This window comes from Euleptes europaea, chromosome 13 (assembly GCF_029931775.1).
Source record: "Euleptes europaea isolate rEulEur1 chromosome 13, rEulEur1.hap1, whole genome shotgun sequence".
NCBI classification, from domain to species: domain Eukaryota; kingdom Metazoa; phylum Chordata; class Lepidosauria; order Squamata; family Sphaerodactylidae; genus Euleptes; species Euleptes europaea.
In genome coordinates this window covers 52539612-52563155 of record NC_079324.1, presented here as the reverse complement: position 1 = coordinate 52563155, position 23544 = coordinate 52539612, and the positions used below count along the sequence as shown (strand labels likewise).

The following is a 23544-nucleotide window of genomic DNA, read 5'->3' as shown; positions in this document are numbered from 1 at the left end:
TGAGCAAAAAGACAAATACAAATCAAAAAATTTTTATTTAAAATATTTGTATGCTGCCTTCATACCCAATTTGGGTTCTCAAGGAAGCAAACAATGAACAATATTAAAATACAACTTTTAAAAGAGTACTTAAAAGGCACTGGCAAACCACCCCATAAACAAAGTCTGCCTAGAAAATGTCGGGATGTGACATCACCCCATGGGTCAGGAATGACCCGGTGCTTGCACAGGGGACCTTTACCTTTTAAAACATAAACAGGAGGAGGGAGGAGTATAAATTGAAACAAACAAACAAATAAATAAGGAGGGTCAATAAGGGAGATGCCAAATGAAACAAAAAGGACTTCAACCATTAGCAGAAAATAACAATAAAGGGAGACAGATGAGTCTCCCTGGGGAAGGAATTCCATTACTTTGGTGCCACAACCAAGAAGGCCCTTTCTCGGTTTGCCACCCATCCTGCCTCAGATGACTGGGACACCCAAAGCAAGGCTCTTAAAGATGACTGCAATTGTCAGATAGGTTCGTGCGAGAGTAGGTAGTCCTTAAGGTATGCTAGACCTAGCTGTGTAGGGCTTTAAAGGTCAATACCATCACCTTGAATTGGGCCCAGAAACAAAATTGGAAGCGAATGTAGATTTAACAAGGCTGGAGTGATATAGACTCTGTGACACAATCCAGTCAACATTCTTGCAACAGCATTCTGTACCAAATAGAAGGGTACTTGGGGAGGGGATTCTCTGGGATGGCTGAGGTAAGACGTCAAGGGTTCCTCTCTCTCCCTTGTCTCCCTCTCTCCGACCTATTGGCAATCAATAGCTGACGGTGGAGGACTCAGGTAGAGCTGGGTGTATAAGGAGACAATTTCTGACTGGTGTTGTCTCTCTTCAGGGGCTCGATGCAGAAGGTGAAAAGCACCACTTTGGCACTGATAAAAAGGCCCTGTTCAAGGACCGGGTCATTACTGACCCATGGGGTGATCACAACGTTTGCTAGGCAGACAATGGTAATTTATGCATGGGTACTTTCGCTCACATTCATCCCCAGTCTGCCTCGGTTGTTCCTTGAAGTTATGTATGAGTTTCCCCTCCTTTAGCGATGACCTCACTGCCAGCCCTCACAAACCCTGGGTCTTCCCGTTCCTCTGTTAATCCGATTCTTCCACCTCCCTTGAGCTCAGCCCTGGTTAAATCCCCATAAATAAGGCGAAGTGCAGGGCACACAAGCTTGGTTTCTCTCACAGCCAGATACAAAGCAGTGTGTAAAGAGGCGGGGATTTAAATACTTCCTGCTTCCTGGGAGTTCTTTCTGGGCAGAATAATTGATTTTAAAACGAGTCTTGGGTTCCCCCCCCCCACTTATTCCTTTTAGGGTCTCCGATTTGTTTGTTTTTTCTTTTAAAATGCATTTTGGCTGGGCACTTGGATTTCCGTGGGGGGGACTTCTCTCTCAAAGATAGAACTACAGCCAATCATAAAGCGGCATTTCAAGAGGCGGGGTTCTTGTTTTGAGCTTGGAGACTGCTGGTGCATAGCTTCTAAACAAGAAAGTGTGGGTCCAGCAAGCAACAAACCTCAGGAAAAACTCCCATGCATAAATGACCTTAGTTTACAGGGTGGTTTGCCATTGCCTTCCCCAGTTGTCTACACTTTACCCCCAGCAAACTGGGTACTCGTTTTATCAACCTCAGAATGATGGAAGGCTGAGTCAACCTTGAGCCGGGTACCTGAGACCAACTTCCGGGCAGTACCCCGCACTTATCCGTACCCGCTTACTTTCATCTCTGTAGGGAGTCGGAGTGGTGGAACGCACTAATGAGGTACGCTAATGGTTATCTGAGGTCAACAGTGACAAACCTGGGAGCTTGTTTCCCAAGTTGCTAATATAGGTGCGTGTGGGTGGGGGAGTGAGGATACATAGAGGTCTCCATGTCAGCATGGCATGTGCTCTGTCATTTGAGCTACAACCTTCTCCCTAAGGTCATGTGGACACTATGCACCAAAACCCATTTAAACTGCTTTCCTATAAGGAATCCCGGGAATTGCACAAGGTGGGGAACATAGAGATCTACAACAGATAATCCCCAGCCCTCACACAAAGCTTCATTTCTGGGGCCTCCTTGTGGAACAGGATTTAGATTTAGAAGAGTTGCTCAACTCTTCTCAGTTCTCTTCTTTTTATATATCTGTTTATATTTTCATCAATAGTTTCAGTTCTCTGCATTTCACTGTTGTTTTTGCAGATCCCTTTGCATTGGGCACACATGCCATATAGCTTTATGTGCAATGTGTAGACACAACGTATGCCATTTATACATTTACTTTATGTATAATGGATAATACTAATGGATCAATGCAAAAACATTGTTGAAAAACATGAGCCTGTTTCATGAGAAAATTTGGTGCGAGGAAGAAGAGAACGGCACGAAATCATCGCGGTGTTCACAGTTTGCATGTAAAGGTCCCTTGTGCAAGCACCAGGTCATTCCTGACCCATGGGGTGACGTCTCATCCCGACGTTTACTAGGCAGACTTTGTTTACAGGGTGGTTTGCAAGTGCCTTCCCCAGTCATCTTCCCTTTACCCCCAGCAAGCTGAGTTTGCATGAGGGAGAAACAAAACCGAAATGCATATTTTCCAGGACTAAACAGTAGACATTCAAAACTGGAAATCTGAAATCGTTCCTAATTTGCAAGATACAACATGCAAGCCAAAGTTCTGTTTCGGGACAGACGTGGCTTTACGTTTTTGTTTTTTCCTTGCTCACAGGCAACAGGGCTGCTTTTTGCAAACCCAGCTCCCCTCCAAAGAAGAAAGGCAGCATCGAGACTGTTTGGGAGAGCTCCAGTTTTGCCTTGGAATTGGTTTCCCTCTCCTCCCCAAAGCAGAATCGTATGCAGTGTAACACTAATTCACGGCACCAGAGAAAGGCAGTTCCTAAGCTGTCTGCCGTGAATGCACTTGTAAGCGGACGCCACATTACACGATTCCACTCCCCCTCCCTGCCGCCACCACAGAGCAGTCATGTATTTATTTCATTCACCAGGGAGAGAGACAGGGCATTTTTTTTCTATATTTAAGCAAATCCACGGATAAAGTATGAGATTGTGAGTTTCCGGAATGGGTTGAAAAACAAACTTTAAGCCCCTCAGTGACAGTTCCAGCCTTAGAGGTCAAACTGATAGAAAGCAGGAGAGAAGGAGCAGCTGTCCCCAGCCATCAGATGAATGCCAGCCTGGGAAGGCCTCGGGAGTCTCTTAAAGGCACAGCGCCCTGCTCGGGGGTAGGGGGAGAGTCGTTTCGGAGGCTGTCAAAACTCAAAACCACCATTGTGACTCCCTCCCTCCCCACCTTTCCCTCCCTTTATTACACATGGTCAAAACCTGAAAATTTACAGGTGTTAAGTTTTTCGTTTAGCGGTTATACGCACTGGTTTCTTAGAATAAGATTCTATCGCTTTATCTGTGAATCTGTCTGTGAATTGGAAAAATCTGAGGGTTCTTTGAGCGTGGGTGGATTTTAATACTACATTGCCAGTTGCCAAGTTTTCCCCCCAGTCAAGATAAAAATACTAATTTTCTTATTGCTTATCTAGATATCTGAACTGTGTCACACTAAGATGAAAATTAAATAAAAGGAACTATATATATATAACAGTGTGACACTGTTCAGGCCGAATTGGCCATATGAACAGTATCATTAAAGCAAGTAAGATGCTATCACCAAAAGCAGACTTCTAAATGTCGTCCAACTGTTGCATTTGCAGACCAGGTTTATTCCATGAACTGGTGGAACTTTCAAGTATAAATGTGCTGGCTTAATTCCTGCCTCACCAGGTAAGCATATGAGCTTTATGATAAAAGGGATGTCAACATATCAGACTGTGATGCTGCAGCAGCAATGGTATAAGACCGTATTTGTTTTTTGTTTTTGTTCTAGAACGTTTTAAGGACATTTATTTCATAACAAGAATTGCAAACCAATAATACCTTGGCAAAGTGGAGAGATTCATAAAACAAAAAACTATCAAGAAGCTAGCTCATAGTTAACCAAAGACGCGTTGGCAAGGTTTAACAAAATACAGAGATTTGTTACCAAAGTCCATAGGTTCAGGTTGCAAAACAAAATTCTGGCTTCAGCATTCCGGTATAAGACTATATTTGATGATGCTGTGCCAACGTGGCATTTGGGTCACCTCTAATACACAACAAACACAAGAATTTGGGGCCTGCTTTGATTTTCCTACTTGGAAAGCATTTCCTTTCAGCCAAGTGTGTGAAACTCTTTTGCTGCTACTATCTGGCTTTCACACACCGCCAAGCCTACAACTATATACGGGATCCATATGCTTTCTTCTTCTAGAGTTCAGTGATACCTCTTTTTTAGAACGGTTTATGTATACTTTTGATACTAGCCTTGCTTTTATACCGCTATCATGCTGACTGTGTTCTGTCTTGTTATTCTATTGATCAGCTTTTAAATCTATTTACTTTATTTTGTAGTTAACTGGTTTTTAATTTTTTAATACTACCTGGCTGATTAGTCTTTTTTTTTTTTAATTGCAGCTTGTTTTACTGTCCTGGTGTTCCAGTTTTGTTTGTTGTTCATTTATGGATATTTTATACTGAGCAGGACCCACAAACAAAACCTGCCATCTCATTATACTTTCTCAGCGAAGGCAAGTTGCCCCAACTGGAATTTTCTTTTGGAATCAGCATGGCGTAATGTTTGGACTAGGACTTAGAAGGCCCGAGTTCAGAACTTCACTCAAACATGAAGTCCACTGAGTGACTTTGGGCCAGTCACTCTTTGTCAACTTAGCCTACCTCTCAGGGTTTCTGTGACAATAAAGTGGAGAAACACGTACGTCACACTGAATTCCTTGGTGGGGAAAAAATGAGACTGGTAGGTAGTGGCTAAGACAGTGAGGTGTGGTCTTCAAGTCAAATCTCATCTCTGCCTGGCAAGCCCCTCTCGCTTTCCTTCAATCCTTCATCTATAATACGAGGATAATGATACTGGTCTACTTTACAAGGCTGTTACAAAAAGGAGTAGGAGTAGAAGTTGGTTTTTATATGCCGACTTTCTCTACTACTTAAGGAAGAATCAAACCGGCTTACAATCACCTTCCCTTCCCCTCCCCACAACAGACACCCTGTGAGGTAGGTGGGGCTGAGAGAGTTCTAAGAGAGCTGTGACTAGCCCAAGGTCACCCAGCTGGCTTCATGTGGAGGAGTGGGGAAACAAATCCAGTTCACCAGATTAGTGTCCACCGCTCATGTGGAGGAGTGGGAAATCAAACCGCTCCAAACCTCCGCTCTTAACCACTACACCAGTCATGTTTGTGAAGGGCTTTGAAAACTGAAAGTACTTTGTAAATGCTAACTGGATTACTATTGTTGTTGTTGTTGTTGTTAACTCTATGTACAATGTTCCTTATACACTTTAATATGAAGGAAAAATAAAAAGAAATCTGTACAACTAGTGTTTCTCCTGACAAGTGATTAATTGTCAATATGGGGGGGTCGTCTTAAAGGCATTCTCTGATTCAAAAGATACATTTAGGAAGTTTGAGGTGCTGAGTGACTAATTGCAGAGTTTAACCAAATAATCCTTCCAGTCTTAAAACAACTATATTTAAATTCATGCCTGAATGTATACACCAAATTGATATTTATTTTGACAAGAAGAGGATTTTTTTAAAGATCACCAACAGAAACAGAACTGGTATTATGGTGCATACTTCTGAAATGCTGAACTTCTAACAAAGATATGTAATATATCCCTTCGATCAGCCTCTGTACCGGAGGACTGGAGAATGGCCAATGTAACGCCCATTTATAAAAAAGGTTCCAGGGGGGACCCAGGAAATTACAGGCCAGTTAGCTTAACGTCTGTTCCAGGTAAATTAGTGGAAAGCATTATTAAGGATAGAATTGTCAAGCATATAGAAGGGCAAGGTCTGCTGGGCAAAACCCAACATGGCTTCTGTAAGGGTAGGTCCTGTCTCACTAACCTATTAGAGTTTTTTGAAAGCGTCAATAAGCATGTGGACAGGAATGAGCCTGTGGATATTGTATTTGGATTTCCAAAAAGCTTTTGACAAAGTCCCCCATCAAAGACTGCTAAGCAAACTTCATAGTCATGGGATAAGAGGACAAGTCCTCTTATGGATTGAGAGCTGGCTGAAAAATAGGAAGCAGAGAGTAGGAATCAATGGTAGGTTCTCACAATGGTGGGATGTGAGCAGTGGGGTGCCTCAGGGATCTCTGTTGGGACCGGTGCTTTTCAACCTGTTCATCAATGACCTGGAGTTGGGCTTAAACAGTGAAGTTGCCAAGTTTGCAGATGACACCAAATTATTTAGGGTGGTTAAAACAAAATCGGACTATGAAGAGCTCCAGAAGGATCTCTGCAAACTGGAAGAATGGGCATTTAAATGGCAAATGAGATTCAATGTGAGTAAGTGTAAAGTGATGCATATTAGGGTAAAAAATCCCAACTTCACATATACACTGATGGGATCTGTGCTGGCAGCGACAGACCAAGAAAGGGATCTTGGAGTGGTAGTGGATAGCTCAATGAAAATGTCAACCCAGTGTGCAGCTGCTGTAAAAAAAGGAAAATTCCATGCTGGCCATAATTAGACGAGGAATAGAGAATAAAACTGCTGATATCATACTGTGTGTGTGTGTGTGTAAAGTGCCGTCAAGTTGCAGCCGACTTATGGCGACCCCTTTTGGGGGTTTTCATGGCAAGAGACTAACAGAGGTGGTTTGCCAATGCTTCCTCTGCATAGCAACCCTGGTAGTCCTTGGTGGTCTCCCATCCAAATACTAACCAGGGCTGACCCTGCTTAGCTTCTGAGATCTGATGAGATCAGGCTAGCCTGCGCTGTCCAGGTCAGGGTGATATCATACTACCCTTGTACAAATCTATGGTGAGACCACACTTGGAATACTGTGTACAATTCTGGTCACCACACCTAAAAAAGGATATTACAGAGCTTGAGAAGGTGCAGAAAAGAGCAACCAAAATGATTAGGGGACTAGAGCAACTGTCCTATGGGGAGCGGTTAAGACACTTAGGGCTGTTTAGCTTGGAAAGAAGGCGGCTGAGGGGAGACATGATAGAGGTCTATAAAATTATGCATGGTTTGGAGAGAGTGGACAGGGAGAATTTTTTCTCTCTCCCCCATAATACTAGAACACGGGGTCATCTGCTAAAGCTGGAGGGTGAGAGATTCAAAACAGATAAAAGGAAGTATTTTTTTCACACAACACATAGTTAAATTGTGGAACTCCCTGCCCCAGGATGTGGTGATGGCTGCCAGCTTGGAGGGCTTTAAGAGGGGAGTGGACATATTCATGGAGGAGAGGGGAATTCATGGCTATTAGTTAGAATGGATACTAGTCATGCTGCATACCTATTCTCTCTAGTATCAGAGGAGCATGCCTATTATTTTGGGTGCGGTGGAACACAGGCAGGATGGTGCTGCTGCAGTCGTCTTGTTTGTGGCTTCCTAGAGGCACCTGGTTGGCCACTGTGTGAACAGACTGTTGGACTTGATGGGCCTTGGTCTGATCCAGCAGGGCCTTTCTTATGTTCTTATGTCTTCTACCAACCCTGATCTTAAGTAGATAACATGTAGAGTTTGGTAATGAATGATACTTTAAAATATATGTGACAAACTTTAGATGATTGAAAGTGCTATGCAAATATCATTAGCTTTGAATGGTTTGGGGAAACATGTCAATTGTTGTATTTCTGGTCGAAGCAGGCCTTTACAGCTAGCAATTAATAATGTGAATCCCACAAACACTTTTAAAGACGACGTACCTCCATTTATTGAAGCCATGTTTAATCCTTTCTGTTTAGTCTGATCAAAAATGGGATTGCTTTGCCTCTTAACGGGTTGTGGACGGCAGCCGGTATTGTTTGGTTCTGAGGTTGTTGTTTTTTCCCCTAACTAAAGCCCCGGTTGATTGACTGCTCTGAACAAGCCATCCTTCCTGCCTTGCCTTCTCCAGCTCCCCATCCATCATGTTGCTGGAAGTGGGGTGAGGCGGGAACAATTTTTTTTTTTTTGATAAATGAAGTACTGGAAGGCTGGTGTCTCAGTAATGAACTCCAGATACTCACTCTGTGGTTCTGGTAGGCCGTCACAGCAGTGAAGCGGGTCTCCTCAAAGACAAAGGTCTTAAAGTTCTCTTCCGCGTACTTCTCGCTGTCTTTCCTAGGGTCCACGTAGACCACGTGGAAACGAGGCTGGTATCTGTGCATGGAGTTCAAAATGATCTGAATGATAAAACGAGCAAGGGAGATCATAATTGATTCATTCTACTAGACCAAAAGACAGCATGTTGAGAGAGGAGCAGGCCCCATACCCAAACACGGGATACTGAATGCACAATGTCAGGGTGGGAGCCAACATGGGTCGAGGATGGGGCGGGGTGGAATCATTAGGCCATACTGCTGTCTTTGAAGAGAGAGCTGGACGGGAGGAGAAACAAAGGAAAACGGCAAAGTTTATCAGGTCATGGCATGAATAATTTGGATTGATTTATTGAGAGGGGAAGAGCCCCATGTTATTAAAAATTAATTTTTACTTGCCAAGGTAAAATCTTTTGTCTCCTCTGGTTATTTGACTACATGCACTCTCCATTTGAGATAAGAAATTCCAATTACTTTTTAAAAATCGGATAGAGATTACTTAGAGGGCAAGTGATCTCTCTTAGCTAAGTTTCAAGTACCTTTTGATGGATGCTCTTCGGTTAAGGGTACAATCTAGCCACCAATGTTTAAGTACAAATTTTGTTGGAAGAGAACTAAATATAGGCTTGCTTCTCCCATAGAAATGTGTACTGTGTGTTAAGTGCCGTTGAGCCACTTCCGACTTACGGCAATCCTGTGAATCAATGTCCTTCAAAATGTCCTGACAGGTCTTGCAAACTGAGGGCCATGGCTTTCTGGACTGCATCAATCCATCTCATGTTGTGACTTCCTCTTTTCCTACTGCATCCAGCTTTTCTTGACATTATTGTCTTTCCCAGTGAGTCTTGTCTTTCTCATAATGTAACCAAAGTACGATAGCCTGTGCAAGCACCGGGTAATTCCTGATCCATGGGGTGACGTCACATCCTGACATTTGCTAGGCAGACTATGTTTATGGGGTGGTTTGCCATTCCCCAGTGGTCTACACTTTACCCCCAGCAAGCTGGATACTCATTTGACCGACCTCGGAAGGATGGAATGCTGTCAACCTTGAGCCGCCTACCTAAAACCGACTTCAGTTGGGATCGAACTCAAGTCGTGAGCAGAGCTTTTGACTGCAGTACTGCAGCTTACCACTCTGTGCCATGATAGCCTTAGTTTAGTCATTTTAGGTTGTAGGGAGAGTTCGGGCTTGATTTGATCTAGAACTTACTTATTTGTCCCTTTGCCCATGGAAAGAATGGGATTTAAGAGTGCTAAAGACTGCAGTCTTCTAAACAATTAAATACCTGCCTATTTAAATTACTAGGACTTACTTCCAAATAAACATACCTAAGACTACACAGATAAAACCGCAGTCCTATGCACACTTATGCATGTCAATGGGACTTTTTTGTTTGTGGTCCCTTGTAAATTTGGCTGGTTGGAACCTTAAAATGGCAACATTAAGCATTAGACAGTTATTACTGATGTAACCTGAAAACTGGGTTTGGATCCCTGAACAATCATAAACTCGGAGTCCACGTGAAAGCCTGAATCTCTGTGCCTCAATTCTCCATCTGTTAAATGGGCTCTGGGAGTAGCTGTTGCGAAATTTTAGGAAAGAAAAGTGAAGTGCTCTCCAGAACTGTGTTTTCTGGGAAGTAAGTGCTGTTGATTTCTGGGGGCCATACTTTTCAAAGAACGATTGTTAGGATGACAGCCATCATCATGCATGGTCAATATGGTAAAAAGGTAAAGGTAGTCCCCTGTGCAAGAACCGGGTCATTCCTGACCCATGGGGTGATGTCACATCCCGACATTTACTAGGCAGACTATGTATAAAGGGTGCTTAAAACAACAAAGTGACAAATGTTATATAAGCCCATAAAAGTATTATTATTTAATATTGTTTTATTGTTTTCATAACAAAAACAATGTACTCCCCCCATTAAAAGACATGTTAATTGCTTACTTCGTGTGAATGTTGTATGGGTGGAAGATTGTAAGGGACTTTACACAGCAGAGATACTCTAGATAGGCTTGGGGATAGCTGTTGTAATAGTCTGCTGGTAGCCCTTTAGAAAGTCTCAGGTTTTGGAAGACCACATATCTGTCCCAGTTGTGTGAACCCTTCAACCTTGGGCTGCCTCTCTGAACAGCCAGCGTGGTGTAGTGGTTAGGAGCAGTGGATTCTAATCTGGAGAACTGGGTTCAATTCCCCACTCCTCCCCATGAGCAGTGCACGTTAATCTGGTGAACCAGGTTGGTTTCCCCACTCCTCCACTTGAGTGGCGGACTCTAATCTGAAGAACAGGGTTTGATTCCCCGCTCCTCCACATGAAGCCAGCTGGGTGACCTTGGGCCAGTCAAAGTTCTCTCAGAACTCTCTCAGCCCCACCTACCTCACAAGGTGACTGTTTCGGGGAGAGGAAGGGAAGGAGATTGTAAGCCGGTTTGATTCCCCTTAAAAGGTAGAGAAAATCGGCATATAAAAACCAACTCTTCTTCTTCTTCATTTTCTGAGGCCTAGCAGCTCACCCACAGAAAGGCCTGGATCCAGCATCCCACTCTCTTGAGATTCGTCCGCTCTTTCATTGATCAAGCCCGTCAACCCTGGTTTTCTGCCTCTCCCTCGTAACACTTACATGTCCATTGTCGTCCAATAAATTGTTAGTCAGCTTAAGTTTGTCGAAGGAGACAATCTGCTTCATCCACTGAGCTCCCCGGGCTGGGGAATCCGGGTGGTAATGGACTCTCCCAGGGGTTGCCGGGTCGGCCTTGCCAGCGACTAGCCAGGAGGAACTGTGAAATGCATATCTGTGTGGAGAGAAAAGCCAGGTCTGAGTTAAGCCTCAGGCTTAAGCATGAGAAAGCTGCAATGCGGCAGCCTGGATAGTTTACTAGACTCCAGCAAGGACCTTTCTGCCATCATGTGATAGTGCCTAGGGTTGCCAACCTCCAGGTACCAGCTGGAGATCTCCTGCTATTACAATTTATCTCCAGCTGATAGAGATCAGTTCACCTGGAGAAAATGGCCGCTTTGGCAATTGGACTCTATGGCATTGAAGTCCCTCCCCTCCCCAAACCCCGCCCTCCTCAGGCTCCACCCCAAAAACTTCCTACCAGTGGTAGGAACTGGCAACTTTAATACTGCCCCTCCTCACACTGTGTCTTAGAACATAAGAAAAGCCATGCTTGATCAGACCAAGGCCCATCAAGTCCAGCAGTCTGTTCACACAGTGGCCAACCGGGTGTCTTCAGGAAGCCCACAAACAAGATGACTGCAGCAGCAGCATCCTGCCTGTGTTCCATAGCACCTAATATAACAGGCATGCTCCTCTGAGACTGTAGAGAATAGTTTTGCATCATGACCAGTATTCATCTTGACTAGTAGCCATGGGTAGCCCTCTTCTCCATGAACATGTCCACTCCCCTCTCAAAGCCCTCCAAGTTGGCAAGCCATCATCACATCGTGCGGCAGGGAGCTCCACCATCCAACCATGCATAGTGTGAGGAAATGCTTCCTTTTCTCTGTCTTAAAATTAGCCATGGCTCAGAACACAACAGTCGTTTTTCATCACACATCAGGGACCCTATAGGTGTATTCCCAAATGCATAGAGATAGCTTATCCAGCATGGAAAGCAGAATTGGCTCTGGTTTGTATTTCTGTGATGCATCAGGGTGGATGTATTTATATGGGCCTGTATTTATATAGATGTTTACCTACATTAATTCTATTTTAATTATTTATTTATACCTGGCCTTTCTCTTCATTAGGGACCCCAAACGGCTTACATCATTCTTGGCAGAAAAGTGTGACTGATCTTTTATTGCAAAGAAGTTTTTCTAAAAGAGCTGGTATAGCATAGTGCCAAAGCTGTGAAAACCCTAGGGTTCAGATTTCACCCTTGTCATGAACTCCCTAGATAGGCCTTAAGGCAAGCCATTTTCTTCCAGCCTCAGTCTTTCTATTTTCAGTATGGGTATAAGAGTGGTCCCCATATGGCAACGATTTTGTTACAAGGAATATAACGAGATTTATTTTCTCAAAAGGAAGATGAGGTCCCCTTGCTAATACCATAAAGAAAAAAAGGGGGTTGTCTTACATTCCCATACAAGTTACAATTAAATACAGTAATAAAACATTTTTGTGTATAACATTTGGGGGGAGGGTTCTCCATAAATTTAGGGTCTTCTTTCTTTTGGTTAAATGCAAAATGTCTAAAAAGAGAAGAAGGCGTACAGCTAGTGCCATTTGCCAAGCCTTTGTTTAAAAAGAGGGATGAAATAGACATTCTGTGGCCCTAGTTAAATCATTTAAATCTCCCCAAACTTCTGGAGTAAAAACATGCCTTCTCCCCAGGGCTGGGGGCGGGGGAGAGCCTAAAGTTTCAGGGGCCCAGAGAACCAGGCAAGATGCCGGGGAGGGAAACGAGCATTTATCTCTGTTCCAACCACAGATCTTGTCATATGAACACATGAAGCTGCCTTATACTGAATCAGACCCTTGGTCCACCAAGGTCAGTATTGTCTACTCAGACCAGCAGCAGCTCTCCAGGGTCTCAGGCAGAGGTCTTTCACATCACCTACTTGTATTCTGAATGTGAAGTGGGTCGGAGAGAATCTTTGTCTGGGGTCTCTGGTGTGCACAGGTATGGGGCAAAACCCAGGTCCGGGTGCCAAGAAAGCATCTCTCGGCCCTTCCCCCTCGATTCCATCCTTTCAAAGTATGTATTGATTCAACAGTGCAGTCTCAGACCTTTCCTCCGTTTGCATGTTTATTTAAAATCCAAGCCTTTGCTCAGGGGGAGAACTATCTTGCATCGGGCTTGAGCAGAAACACAAAGAAAAGAAAAAAGGGGGCGGGTGGGAGAGATATACTCAGTTGGATGTTATACATCCCATTTCCTTTGACAAGCAAACAGTTCTGAAACGCCCTGGGAAGCTGGAGATCTGTCTAAATATTTACATCTTCGGCATCACGATTCCTAGGCACAGGGGCTTTTCAGGCGTCTTGGATCTGCCGAGCGAAGTGTATAATGTGTCTTTCACTGGCCCTTTTAAACTCAAGGTGTTAAAAAGTCAAAGCGCATAACTGGTGAAGGGGGGGGGAGCAGAGCCGCATCAAGCCGCTGCCTTCTGGTAGACTACAGAGAGAAAGAAGGTCTTGGAAGAACATGCACCTCTGGAGGGCCGAAGAGTTTCCAAAGAGGGGTGCAGGCTGGGACTAGGACATCTGCCCTCCCCCGCAACTGGAAACCGAAATATAGAATTGCTTAGAGTTGACCCCCTGGAGGGCTGCTGCCAGCAAGAAGCGCCTCGGCCTTGCCTTGTCAAATTAAACGCTGTTCAAATGAAGAAGTGACTGACTTTTCAGGTGAGGGGCTGTGGTAGAGCATCTGTTTGGCATGCAGAAGGTCCCAGGTTCAATCCCCGGCATCTCCTGTTAAAGGGACTAGGCAAGTAGGTGATGTGAAAGATCTCTGCCTGAGACCCTGGAGAGTCGCTACTGGTCTGAGTAGACAATACTGACTTTGATGGACCAAGGGTCTGGTTCAGTATAAGGCAGCTTTATGTGTTCATGTGTTCATGGGAGGGGAAAAACCCCTTTTGGCATTTGCGATGCACCAGCACTCTTGCAGTCCCAATTGTGCAGTCGCCACTGACCATTTTGCTTCCTGTGACAGGGTTCAGTGGTCAAGGAACTCTCTTTCGGTGGCAGGTTGCTCTTTGGAGAGCTGGTTTCTTGTGCTTTCCTGTGTTTCCCCAGAGATCTAAACACGGATCGTTTCCCAATGACTAGCAGAGTTTAGGTCATAGAATCGTAGAGTTGGAAGAGGCCCTATAGGCCATCAAATCCAACCCCCTCCTGCTCAATACAGGATCAGCCTAGAACATCTCTGACAAGTGTTTGTCAATGGGGACTTTGAAGGGTGTAGCTCTGCTAGGGCCTGGACTGCTGGTCAGCAGCACATGAATGCAAGCTTCCAAGACCATAGAATCATAGAGTTGGAAGGGACCACCAGGGTCATCTAGCCCAACCCCCTGCCCAATGCAGAAAATTCACAACTACCTCCCCCACACAACCCCAGTGACCCCTACTCCACGCCCGGAAGATGGCCAAGGTGCCCTACCTCTCCTGATCTGCCTAAGGTCATAGAATCGGCATTGCTGACAGATGGCCATCTAGCCTCTGCTTAAAAACCTCCAGGGAAGAAGAGCTCACCACCTCCTGAGGAAGCCTGTTCCACTGAGGAACTGCTCTAACTGTTAGAAAATTCTTCCTAATGTCTAGACGAAAACTTGTTTGATTTAATTTCAACCCGTTGGTTCTGGTCCGACCTTCTGGAGCAACAGAAAACAACAGAAAACAATCACTGATTTCAGTGTGGCCCTGAATGCTCTATAGGACTATGGTGTTTTAAAAGTTCTGGACTTTGACAGGGCCCTGCCTAGTTTAAGTGTTTCGCTTTTCTACTTAATCTGAATGTTCCTGGGGAAGGTGGGATTCAGACCGGCCTATCCCACCCCACCCCCCATGGTTACTATGATCATTAAGCATAATTTTGACAGGCCTTGGGAAAACGCCAAGAGTTTTCTCGAGCCCCCAATAACTGTACACTTTCCAGCAACCATTTCCAGCCCGATCCTAAGCAAGTTTACTTTACAGGAAGTCCCAGTGGATTTATTGCAGTGCTTGCTGGAGATGCTGGAAGAAGCCAACCACCTGCAAGGATCTGAAACACCGTAGAAATATCGGGTAAATTCAGAAACCGCCTTCCACATAAAGTGCTAAGGATATGGCTGCGAGACAGATTTTTTTTTTTTTTACGAACTACAAAATTGGGTCTAATCGCTTACAAATTACAAACGCCCCACAGCAAAAAGAAAGATAATTGGAATCTGCGAGTCACCCCACCCCCTCAGGTCGGATGGCAAACTCCGGCCTCCTGCTGAGTCAGAGGACCTGGGGGAGAGATTTTCAGCTCAGAGAGTGGTTAAGAGCGGTGATTTGGAGCAGTGGACCAGGTTTGATTCTGGAGAACAAGGTTTGATTCCCCACTCCTCCACGTGAGTGGTGGATGCTAATCTGGTGAACCATGTAGGTTTCCCCACTCCTACACATGAAGCCAGCTGGGTGACCTTGGGCCAGTCACAGTTGTCTTAAGAGCTCTCTCAGCCACACCTACCTGACAGGGTGTCTGTTGTGGGGAGGGGAAGGGAAAGTGATTGTAAGCCTCTTTGATTCTTCCTTAAGCGGTAGAGAAAGTCAGCATATAAAAACCAACTCTTCTTCTTCTCTCTTTCCTTCCTGCAGCGTCCCTGCTCCCCTTTTGACCAGAATCCAGATGCAAAATGCTGCGCCCCAAATTTAGATTACAGGTACATGTGCAAATGTAACTGTCCGAATCCAGATGATCAAACATTACAATGATTGGCGTTTAGGCCACTGTTTCCACAGTGCAAACATCTCCCTGCCGAGACATATTCAGCAGGATCAAATTGCAAACCTTTGCATGTTTGCCTGGGAGTAAGTTTCATATATCTGGGGAGCTGAGCAGGGTCGGCCCTGGTCAGTATTTGGATGGGAGACCACCAAGGAAGTCCAGGGACACGAGGCAGAGGCAGGCATTGGCAAAGCCACCTCTGAATGTCTCTTGGTCGCCAGAAATCAGCTGCAACTCGATGGCCTCCCCCAAAAAATGTTCCATTGGATTTAGTGGGACTTACTCCCGAGTAGACATCCAGGATCTACTTCTCTCGCTCCCCTTCCCCCCCACCCCAGCAGAGCACTGTTTTAAAGCAAGACATTTCTAAACGGATTTACAAAGAGATACAGGTGTGCCGGGAGGATAGTTAGAGCTGAAAACCAACAAAAATAGGAAAGTTCATTTATTCATGGGAGGTTTTGCCTTGGATTTGCCACTGTCTAGATGCACATTTTCCCCATCCGAATTCTCAAAACTCAAAAATAAGCCCCCGTGCAGAGTTTTGAGAATTCGGGGGGGGGGGAAATGTGCATCTAGAGAGTGGCAAATCCAAAGCAAAACCTCCCATGCATAAATGGAAAACCTGGCAGGATCTTAAAGATTAAATAATTTGTTATGGCTCCTGGAGTTTTTACACCATGTTTTGTAAGAGCCTGATAAATAGCCTTGCTGGGGCAATCCAAGACCCTTCTAGCCAGCACTCCAGAAACCCACAAGGGGCCTGGGTGGGTGATGGACACCTGTCCTTGACCGTCCCTGGCAGCTGGTCCTTAGAAGTCTATAATGCCTCTGAATATAGATACTCTGTTTTTAGCTGTAACCGTCTATTCTCCACGAATGCGCCTTCCTCCCTAAAGGGGAGGCATTTGCCCCACCCTGCAGCTATGAATGCGTTATTGTTGTTGTTGCTTTTGAGCGAGCTATCAATCTGACGGCTGTTGATTGACAAATCAATAAACCCCGTTATTAGAGCATTCCTGTTTTATAATGCCTTTTATTGGCTAATGTTGGTAGCTTCCAGAGGTGAGGGACCTTGGGAGGAAAGCATTTGAAAAAATTAATGATGTTGATTTATTATGCATCCCTAGAAGGGTAGAATATTATGGTACTTGTTGGTTTATACAGTTAGACTGGAGTCCAGTAGCACCTTAAGAGACTGACAAGATTTTTAGGATATGAGCTTTGGAGAATCCAAGTTCCCTTCCTCAGACTGACCACGGGGGCTTCGACTCTCCAAATTTACATCCCCCAAAATCTTGTTGTTCTCTTAGACTTAGGCCACATTTGCTAAGGTACCACTGGACTACAATCTAATTGTTCTACTGCAGACCAACAGGGCAACCCTCTGAAACTATCTTTATTGGTTTATGTTATTTATTGATAGTCATGGCAAATGTGGTGCGATGGATGAAGTGTCGAACTAGGATCCCCAGTCTGCCACAAAAGCTTTCTGGTTGCATACTCAACGTTGTTGAGAGGACAGAACGGAGGCGAAAGGAACGACATAAGATGGGGATACAAATGAAGTAAATAAAATACTTATATTGTCGAAGGCTTTCACGGTCAGAGTTCATTGGTTCTTGTAGGTTATCCGGGCTGTGTAACCGTGGTCTTGGAATTTTCTTTCCTGACGTTTCGCCAGCAACTGTGGCAGGCATCTTCAGAGTAGTAACACTGAAGGACTACTCTGAAGATGCCTGCTACAGTTGCTGGCGAAACATCAGGAAAGAAAATTCCAAGACCACGGTTACACAGCCCGGATAACCTACAAGAACCAAAATACTTATAGTTGGGGTTTGTGGGTTCTCTCACTTGCTCTATGCACAGGTATACTCATGCTAAAGTCCAAAAGCAGGAGATCAAACCCCTAATGTGACATTACATGCCTGAATTGTCCAGTTATCGGAGTTTTGAATAGGGTTAAGGCATTCTTTTTAAGACCTGACCTAGATGGCCCAGGCTAGCCCGATCTCGTCAGATCTCAGAAGCTAAGCAGGGTCAGCCCTGGTTAGTATTTGGATGGGAAACCACCAAGGAAGTCCAGGGTTGCTGTGCAGAGGAAGGCACTGGCAAACCACCTCTGTTCGTCTCTTGCCTTCAAAACCCCATAAGGGGTTGCCATAAGTCGGCTGCGACTTGACGGCACTTTACACACGCACTCACACACTCTTTTTAAACTTCCACCATTATCCTGACAGGATAACAGTAACAGAAATACTTTATTACTCAAAATATTAAGGGGGTTACACCAAGTTATACGATGTTTATATAAATTTTATTCGTACATGTAATAAGTAATTGTTAGGCTTAGATTATTTGTAGTAGCAGTAGTAGGTGTTGTGGTGGTTTTTTAATTATCTGTTGTGGCTGTTGTTGTTTGCTGTATTAATAAATTATTATTATTAATTATTATTATTATTCCACCATGGAGCTGTACTTACCGGTATCGTTTGTCATCCACTGGTACGAAGTCCATTAAGAGCATGTAGTCGGCCATCGGGTCCATTCCAAAGATTTTCACCTGGAAAGTGGGGAACATGCGCCTGGAAAGTGGGGCGGGGGAGAGAGAGAGAAATAGCACAGAGCAGAAGATGAGCAGAAGACCAATTTCTGGTACTGATCTTGCATGATCCATTATCACACTGAACTGAAGCACTTGGCGTGTTTAAAGGAGAATCAGGGGGCACTCCTAAACAGGTCTGCTCAGAAGTGTTATGAAGTGGGGATTATTCTCAGGAAAGTGTCTTTAGGATTGCAGCTTTAGTCTTGCAGTTTAAAAACACCGCTGATTTGTTCCAACTCTATCTCTGTCCTTGGGCCGCTGGAAACAAGTTTGAAAACAAATGCTGAGAGAGATGCCTTCTTGTCCGCACATGTAGGACAGATTTCCGAATTACGGCTGCAATCCAGATGTGCCCTTTACTCAGGACGGAGGCGAGTCAGCTCTCCGAGTCAAGACCCCTACAGTTGTGTCTAGTCCCTTTAACTGGAGATGCCGGAGATTGAACCTGGGAGCTTCTGCATGCCAAGCAGAGGCTCTATCGCTGAGCCACAACCCCTCCCTGATAATGAAGGTAAACTTTTATTTTCCAAATGACATAAATCGCAGTAATGGGTTTGCAGCCCCTTCTGCCTCCCCCCCCACCAACAAGCACAAGTAAATAATACTATTCCCAGTACTAGTTCCCTCTGCATACGGCAGCTTCAGGTGTGATAAACAGCACAGCAAGACAGAGCACTGGAAAGTAACTTGGAAGGATGTAGGGTTGCTGGCTTCTTTTTGACTGCCTAGCTTTTCTGCCTTGGAGTTCAACCTGGCATGTAGAATCTTAGCAGGGGAGGTGGCTGTCAGTAGTGTGGAGATAAGATGCGGTTCACACATGCAGGAGAAAAGGGTGGCAGAGACCTGTAGAGTGGATGGCATCCCTTTAGCCACAGGTGGTGGTGGGAACCCTAGAGAAGCACATTCCAGAAGGAGAAGAAAGATGAAGAATCGTTTTTATATGCCGACTTTTTCTACCATTTAAGGAAGAATCAAACTGGCTTACAATCACCTTCCCTTCCCCTCCCCACAACAGACACCCTGTGAGGTAGGTGGGGCTGAGAGTGTGTGACTAGCCCAAAGTCACCCAGCTGGCTTCATGTGTAGGAGTGGGGAATCAAACCCCGTTCTCCAGGTCAGAGTCCACCGCTCTAAACCATTGCTCTTAACCACTACACCAGGTTGGCTCTCTGCAGACAGGAAAACTGCAGGCCATTTTGTTAGTTTAATTTTTTTATGCAGAGGAACACTCCAAGCTGGAGTCTACTATCTGCAGTCTGAAGCGGCCCAATCCATTTTACAGTGCATTCTCCTTGCATGTGTGAACCCGGCCCTACCTGAGCTGAAAGCATGGAGAGGGGGGCTTCTTGCAAAATTCGCAAGAACTGGTTAACAAAAAATTGTTGGCGACCGAGATTGAGAGACTGTTCCGCCGACTGCAATATAAAGCTGGGCGTGTGACTCGGGCATGAATTGAATTCAGTGTTGTAAACAGAGGTCATAAAATACTGGGCGTGTGGCTATTCGTTTTAACGAGTTAAGAATCAAAACAGGGAAACGGTTGTTCTCACGGCTGCCATCCGAAGCATCCGGTCCTTACTTGGAAGTAAGTCCCAAACGGAATCAGTGAGATTTACTTCACATGACACAGGCAAGCCAATTGCGCCGTAAATCTTTTGACTTAAGCCGGTTCAGTCCTCCTGAAATAAATTGGCTTAAATCCAAGCGTGCCTAGCCTGCCCCGGCTGTGTATCGGGCTTGCGATGCGGCTGACTCCAAAAGAAGGGCTGTAGTGCTAGAGATGCGGCAGAAAGGAATGGAAGAACCCAGAAAAATTGGGTTACGCTGTAATAAAATGATTCAGAAAGAAACTTGCTTGGGGTAAATAGTTGGGGACTGTAGACTTTATCACTGTATTTAATCAGTTGCTCTAAGCATGTTCCTAATATATATATATATATATATATATATATATATATATATATATATATATATATATATATATATATATATATATATATATATATCCTTTGATGTATCATGTTAATACTCCTGATTCATCACTGTTTTTGATCTCTGGTTGGTTCCAGATCTTTACAAGTCAAATCTTATTGCATCATGCACTGGATGTAGATGGTATCCTGTAGATGGTATCAATTTTATCCACCTGGAGTTCCAGCGAGAAAGGAGAACTATAAAAAACAAATTTTAAAAACTGGTAGAGAGGACTGTGCCACTTCAGGGACATTTTTACAAGAAGGTATCCGGTTGTTGTTTTTAACTCCTTGCAAGGAAAAAAAAAATCCTGCGCTCAATTTGGGGGGTAGATTTTTTTCATACAAGGGAGCATTCAAATGTGATCCCTCCAACTTCGTTTTTTTTTTTTAAGGCAAGATTATTCTAGCCTCCCCTCCCCCCCCCCCAGAACTCACCATTTACGCATGGGAGGTTTTGCCTTGGATTTGCCACTCTCTAGATGCACCATTTTCCCCATCCGAATTCTCAAAACTCAACAATAAGCCCCCAGGCAGAGTTTTGAGAATTCGGATGGGGAAAATGCGCATCTGGAGAGTGGCAAATCCAAGGCAAAACCTCCCGTGTCTATATTTCCCTTGATTCTAGATGCACTTGCAGACCGGGCCCAGAACTGGGGGAGGGCTGGGGGGGCTGGGATGCAGCCAATCGACGGCAGCTAATTTGTAGGAGAGTTTGGAGGTTTCGCTTCTGGAGGCTGCAGAAGCGGCCAAAAGAAGAGCGACTCACGGTCGCCCTGATCGTCAAGACAGGACTGGAAGCCAACGCTGCCCTGGGAAGCCGCCGGGACGTTCTCAGATCAGCGGGATTAGAACAGGGTTGGGTGAACCGGGGGCGGCGAGGAAAAACAGATTACACGCAGTTAGCACGAGTCCCCTTGGCTGGAGTTCCCACAAGGGTTATAGGATGGCGCTACACATCTGAGTCACTCCTAGTCTTTTGGGCTTAAGGGGACTGGGACGCAGCAAAACGCCTCCTTAACCGACCTTCAGGGAGAAAATTCACAGTGGGTAGCCGTGTTAGTCTGTTTGCAGTAGTCAAAAAGGGCAAGAGTCCAGTAGCACCTTAAAGACTAACACAAATATTTTCTTCTGAAGAAGTGAGCTGTGGCTCACGAAAGCTCATACCCTACCAGAAAATATTTTTGTTAGTCTTTAAGGTGCTACTGGACTCTTGCCCTTTTTGACTTCAGGGAGAAAGTAACTCTCCGCAAGCCGACTTTTGGGCACGCGTTTGGGGAGGAGGGCTTTAGGAAGCCACTTCTGGGGCGGAATCATCCGCAGCCTCCAGCCCGATGAGCGGAAAGCTTTCCAGGGGCTGGGACCCGTCCGGTGAAGCACAGCACACCAACATTAAAAACAACAACAAAGGCTTCCTTGCATGTAGAAAATGAGTGTCGAGAAGGGCTCGATCCGTGCCTGGCTTTTTTTGTTTCATGTGCGCAGAGCTTTTCTCATGAAGCCCCAGTGGAACATGCAAACTGAAGTGGGTATAAGCGGTGCCCGCTGGGTGTAGTGGTTAAGAGCGGTGGTTTGGAGCGCTGGAGTCTGATCTGGAGAACAGGGTTTGATTCCCCACTCCTCCACATGAGTGGCGGAGGCTAATCTGGTGAACTGGGTTGGTTTCCCCGCTCCTACACACGAAGCCAGCTGGGTGACCTGGGCCAGTTACAGCTCTGCTAGACCTCTCTCAGCCCCACCTACTTCACAGGGTGTCAGTTGTGGGGAAGGTAAGGTGATTGTAAGCCGGCTTGAGCCTCCCTTAAGTGCTATATAAAAAGCAACTCTTCCGCCATTTATGCATGGGAGGTTTTGCCTTGGATTTGCCGCTCTGTAGATGCACATTTCCCCCCATCCAATCCTCAAAGCTCTGCATGGGGGCTTATTTTTTAGTTTTGAGAATTTGGATGGAGAAAATGTGCATCTAGAGAGTGGCAAATCCAAGACAAATCCTCCCACGCGTAAATGGCTTCTCCGCCTATATAAACCAAGCCTCGGTTCCATTCTTTCCAGTAAATGTCCGTCGGGTCGCCATACAAAATAAGAGGGCGGTGGGAGCGACCTACCTATCCCCAAGAAGGAGTCCCATTCAGGACTGCCGCCTACACTACTGTATTGCCGCCTATCACGGTAAGCATGCTCTGACCGCGTAGTTTTCTACGTCGTTTATCATGCCAGATGCTCATGCATTGTTTCAGCTGTTTTAGAGTTCGGCTCGCTTTCGGGTTTCTGTAGTCCAACCCCTATCGTCACTGTTCCTTGGGTGTCCCGTCCTGTTGACTGGATTGGATTTATGCTATGTAATCCGCCTTGAGCCTCAAGGAGAAAGGTGGAGTATATATAACGTAAATAAAATACATAAACAAAGAAATGTAGGACGAGGGAGTACGCCTCATTGCTGTCAAGGCTGGGGATCCTAAAACGGAGTCACACCATTCTAAATCCATTGAAGTGAGTGGGTTTAGAAAGGGCGTGACTCCTTTTAGGATGGCACTGTAAATACCTTGGCAACATAGAAAGCACCAATTGCTTTTAGAGGCGGTTCCCCCCTCCAACTCTATAGCCCGCTAGTTACATCTCTTCTCTCCCCCCCCCCCTTTCACAGTAGTTCGAAGAAAAACCCTGATGGTTTAAACATTCTTTGGGACCCTATGGAGGTTTCCTGGGACGCAAATCTCAGTGGATTCCTTGGGACTTTCTTCCAGTTAAGTGAACATAAGATTGCACCCTGAAACTGCGTCCCTGCCATCCGTGCGGATGACACCTAAGAAATGCGTTGAGGCTTCAACATGGGACTTCGAAGCAGGCATGCCCGCTTAACTGGCTTGCGGAGCCCGGTCTGGTGAGGGGGGAGAGATCTCATAGGTGCCCCTGCCTACTCTGGAGACAGGCTCCCATTGTTAACTTCCGCTCCAGGCGACCAGACTCTTAAGTCTTTCCCTAAGGTCACCTATTCCAGCACGGGGGCAAAGGGGAGGGGGCGTCCAGAAGACTGCATGGCGGAGCGTATGCCTCAGTAGTCCGAAAGGCATTTCCTTGTAGTCCCTATCCTAACGCAGCCAGGGAGCCAGCCCGGGAAACGCAAATCATTCCGGAAAGCAACGCAGCCTTCGTGGGGAGCGCGCAAATCCCAGTGACTTTTAAAAAGAAAACACCATTAACATTGTCGAAGGCTTTCACGGTCAGAGTTCATTGGTTCTTGTAAGTTATCCGGGTTGTGTGACCGTGGTCTTGGTATTTTCTTTCCTGACGTTTCGCCAGCAGCTGTGGAAGATGCCTGCCA

The 23544-nt window shown here is 45.3% G+C and overlaps 1 protein-coding gene across 2 annotated transcripts in view; it reads right to left on the bottom strand.

Annotated features, from left to right (window-relative positions):
- Positions 1 to 23544, bottom strand: part of TBX1 (T-box transcription factor 1) — a 47899-nt gene that overhangs the window by 10756 nt on the left and 13599 nt on the right. For both annotated transcript variants that reach the window (XM_056859428.1, XM_056859430.1), the window contains exons 3-5: positions 18128 to 18229; positions 10841 to 11012; positions 8142 to 8297 (exon numbers count right to left, since the gene is read on the bottom strand). In XM_056859428.1, the coding sequence (XP_056715406.1) occupies positions 8142 to 8297; positions 10841 to 11012; positions 18128 to 18229 (430 nt within the window). The remainder of the gene's footprint in view (positions 1 to 8141; positions 8298 to 10840; positions 11013 to 18127; positions 18230 to 23544) is intronic.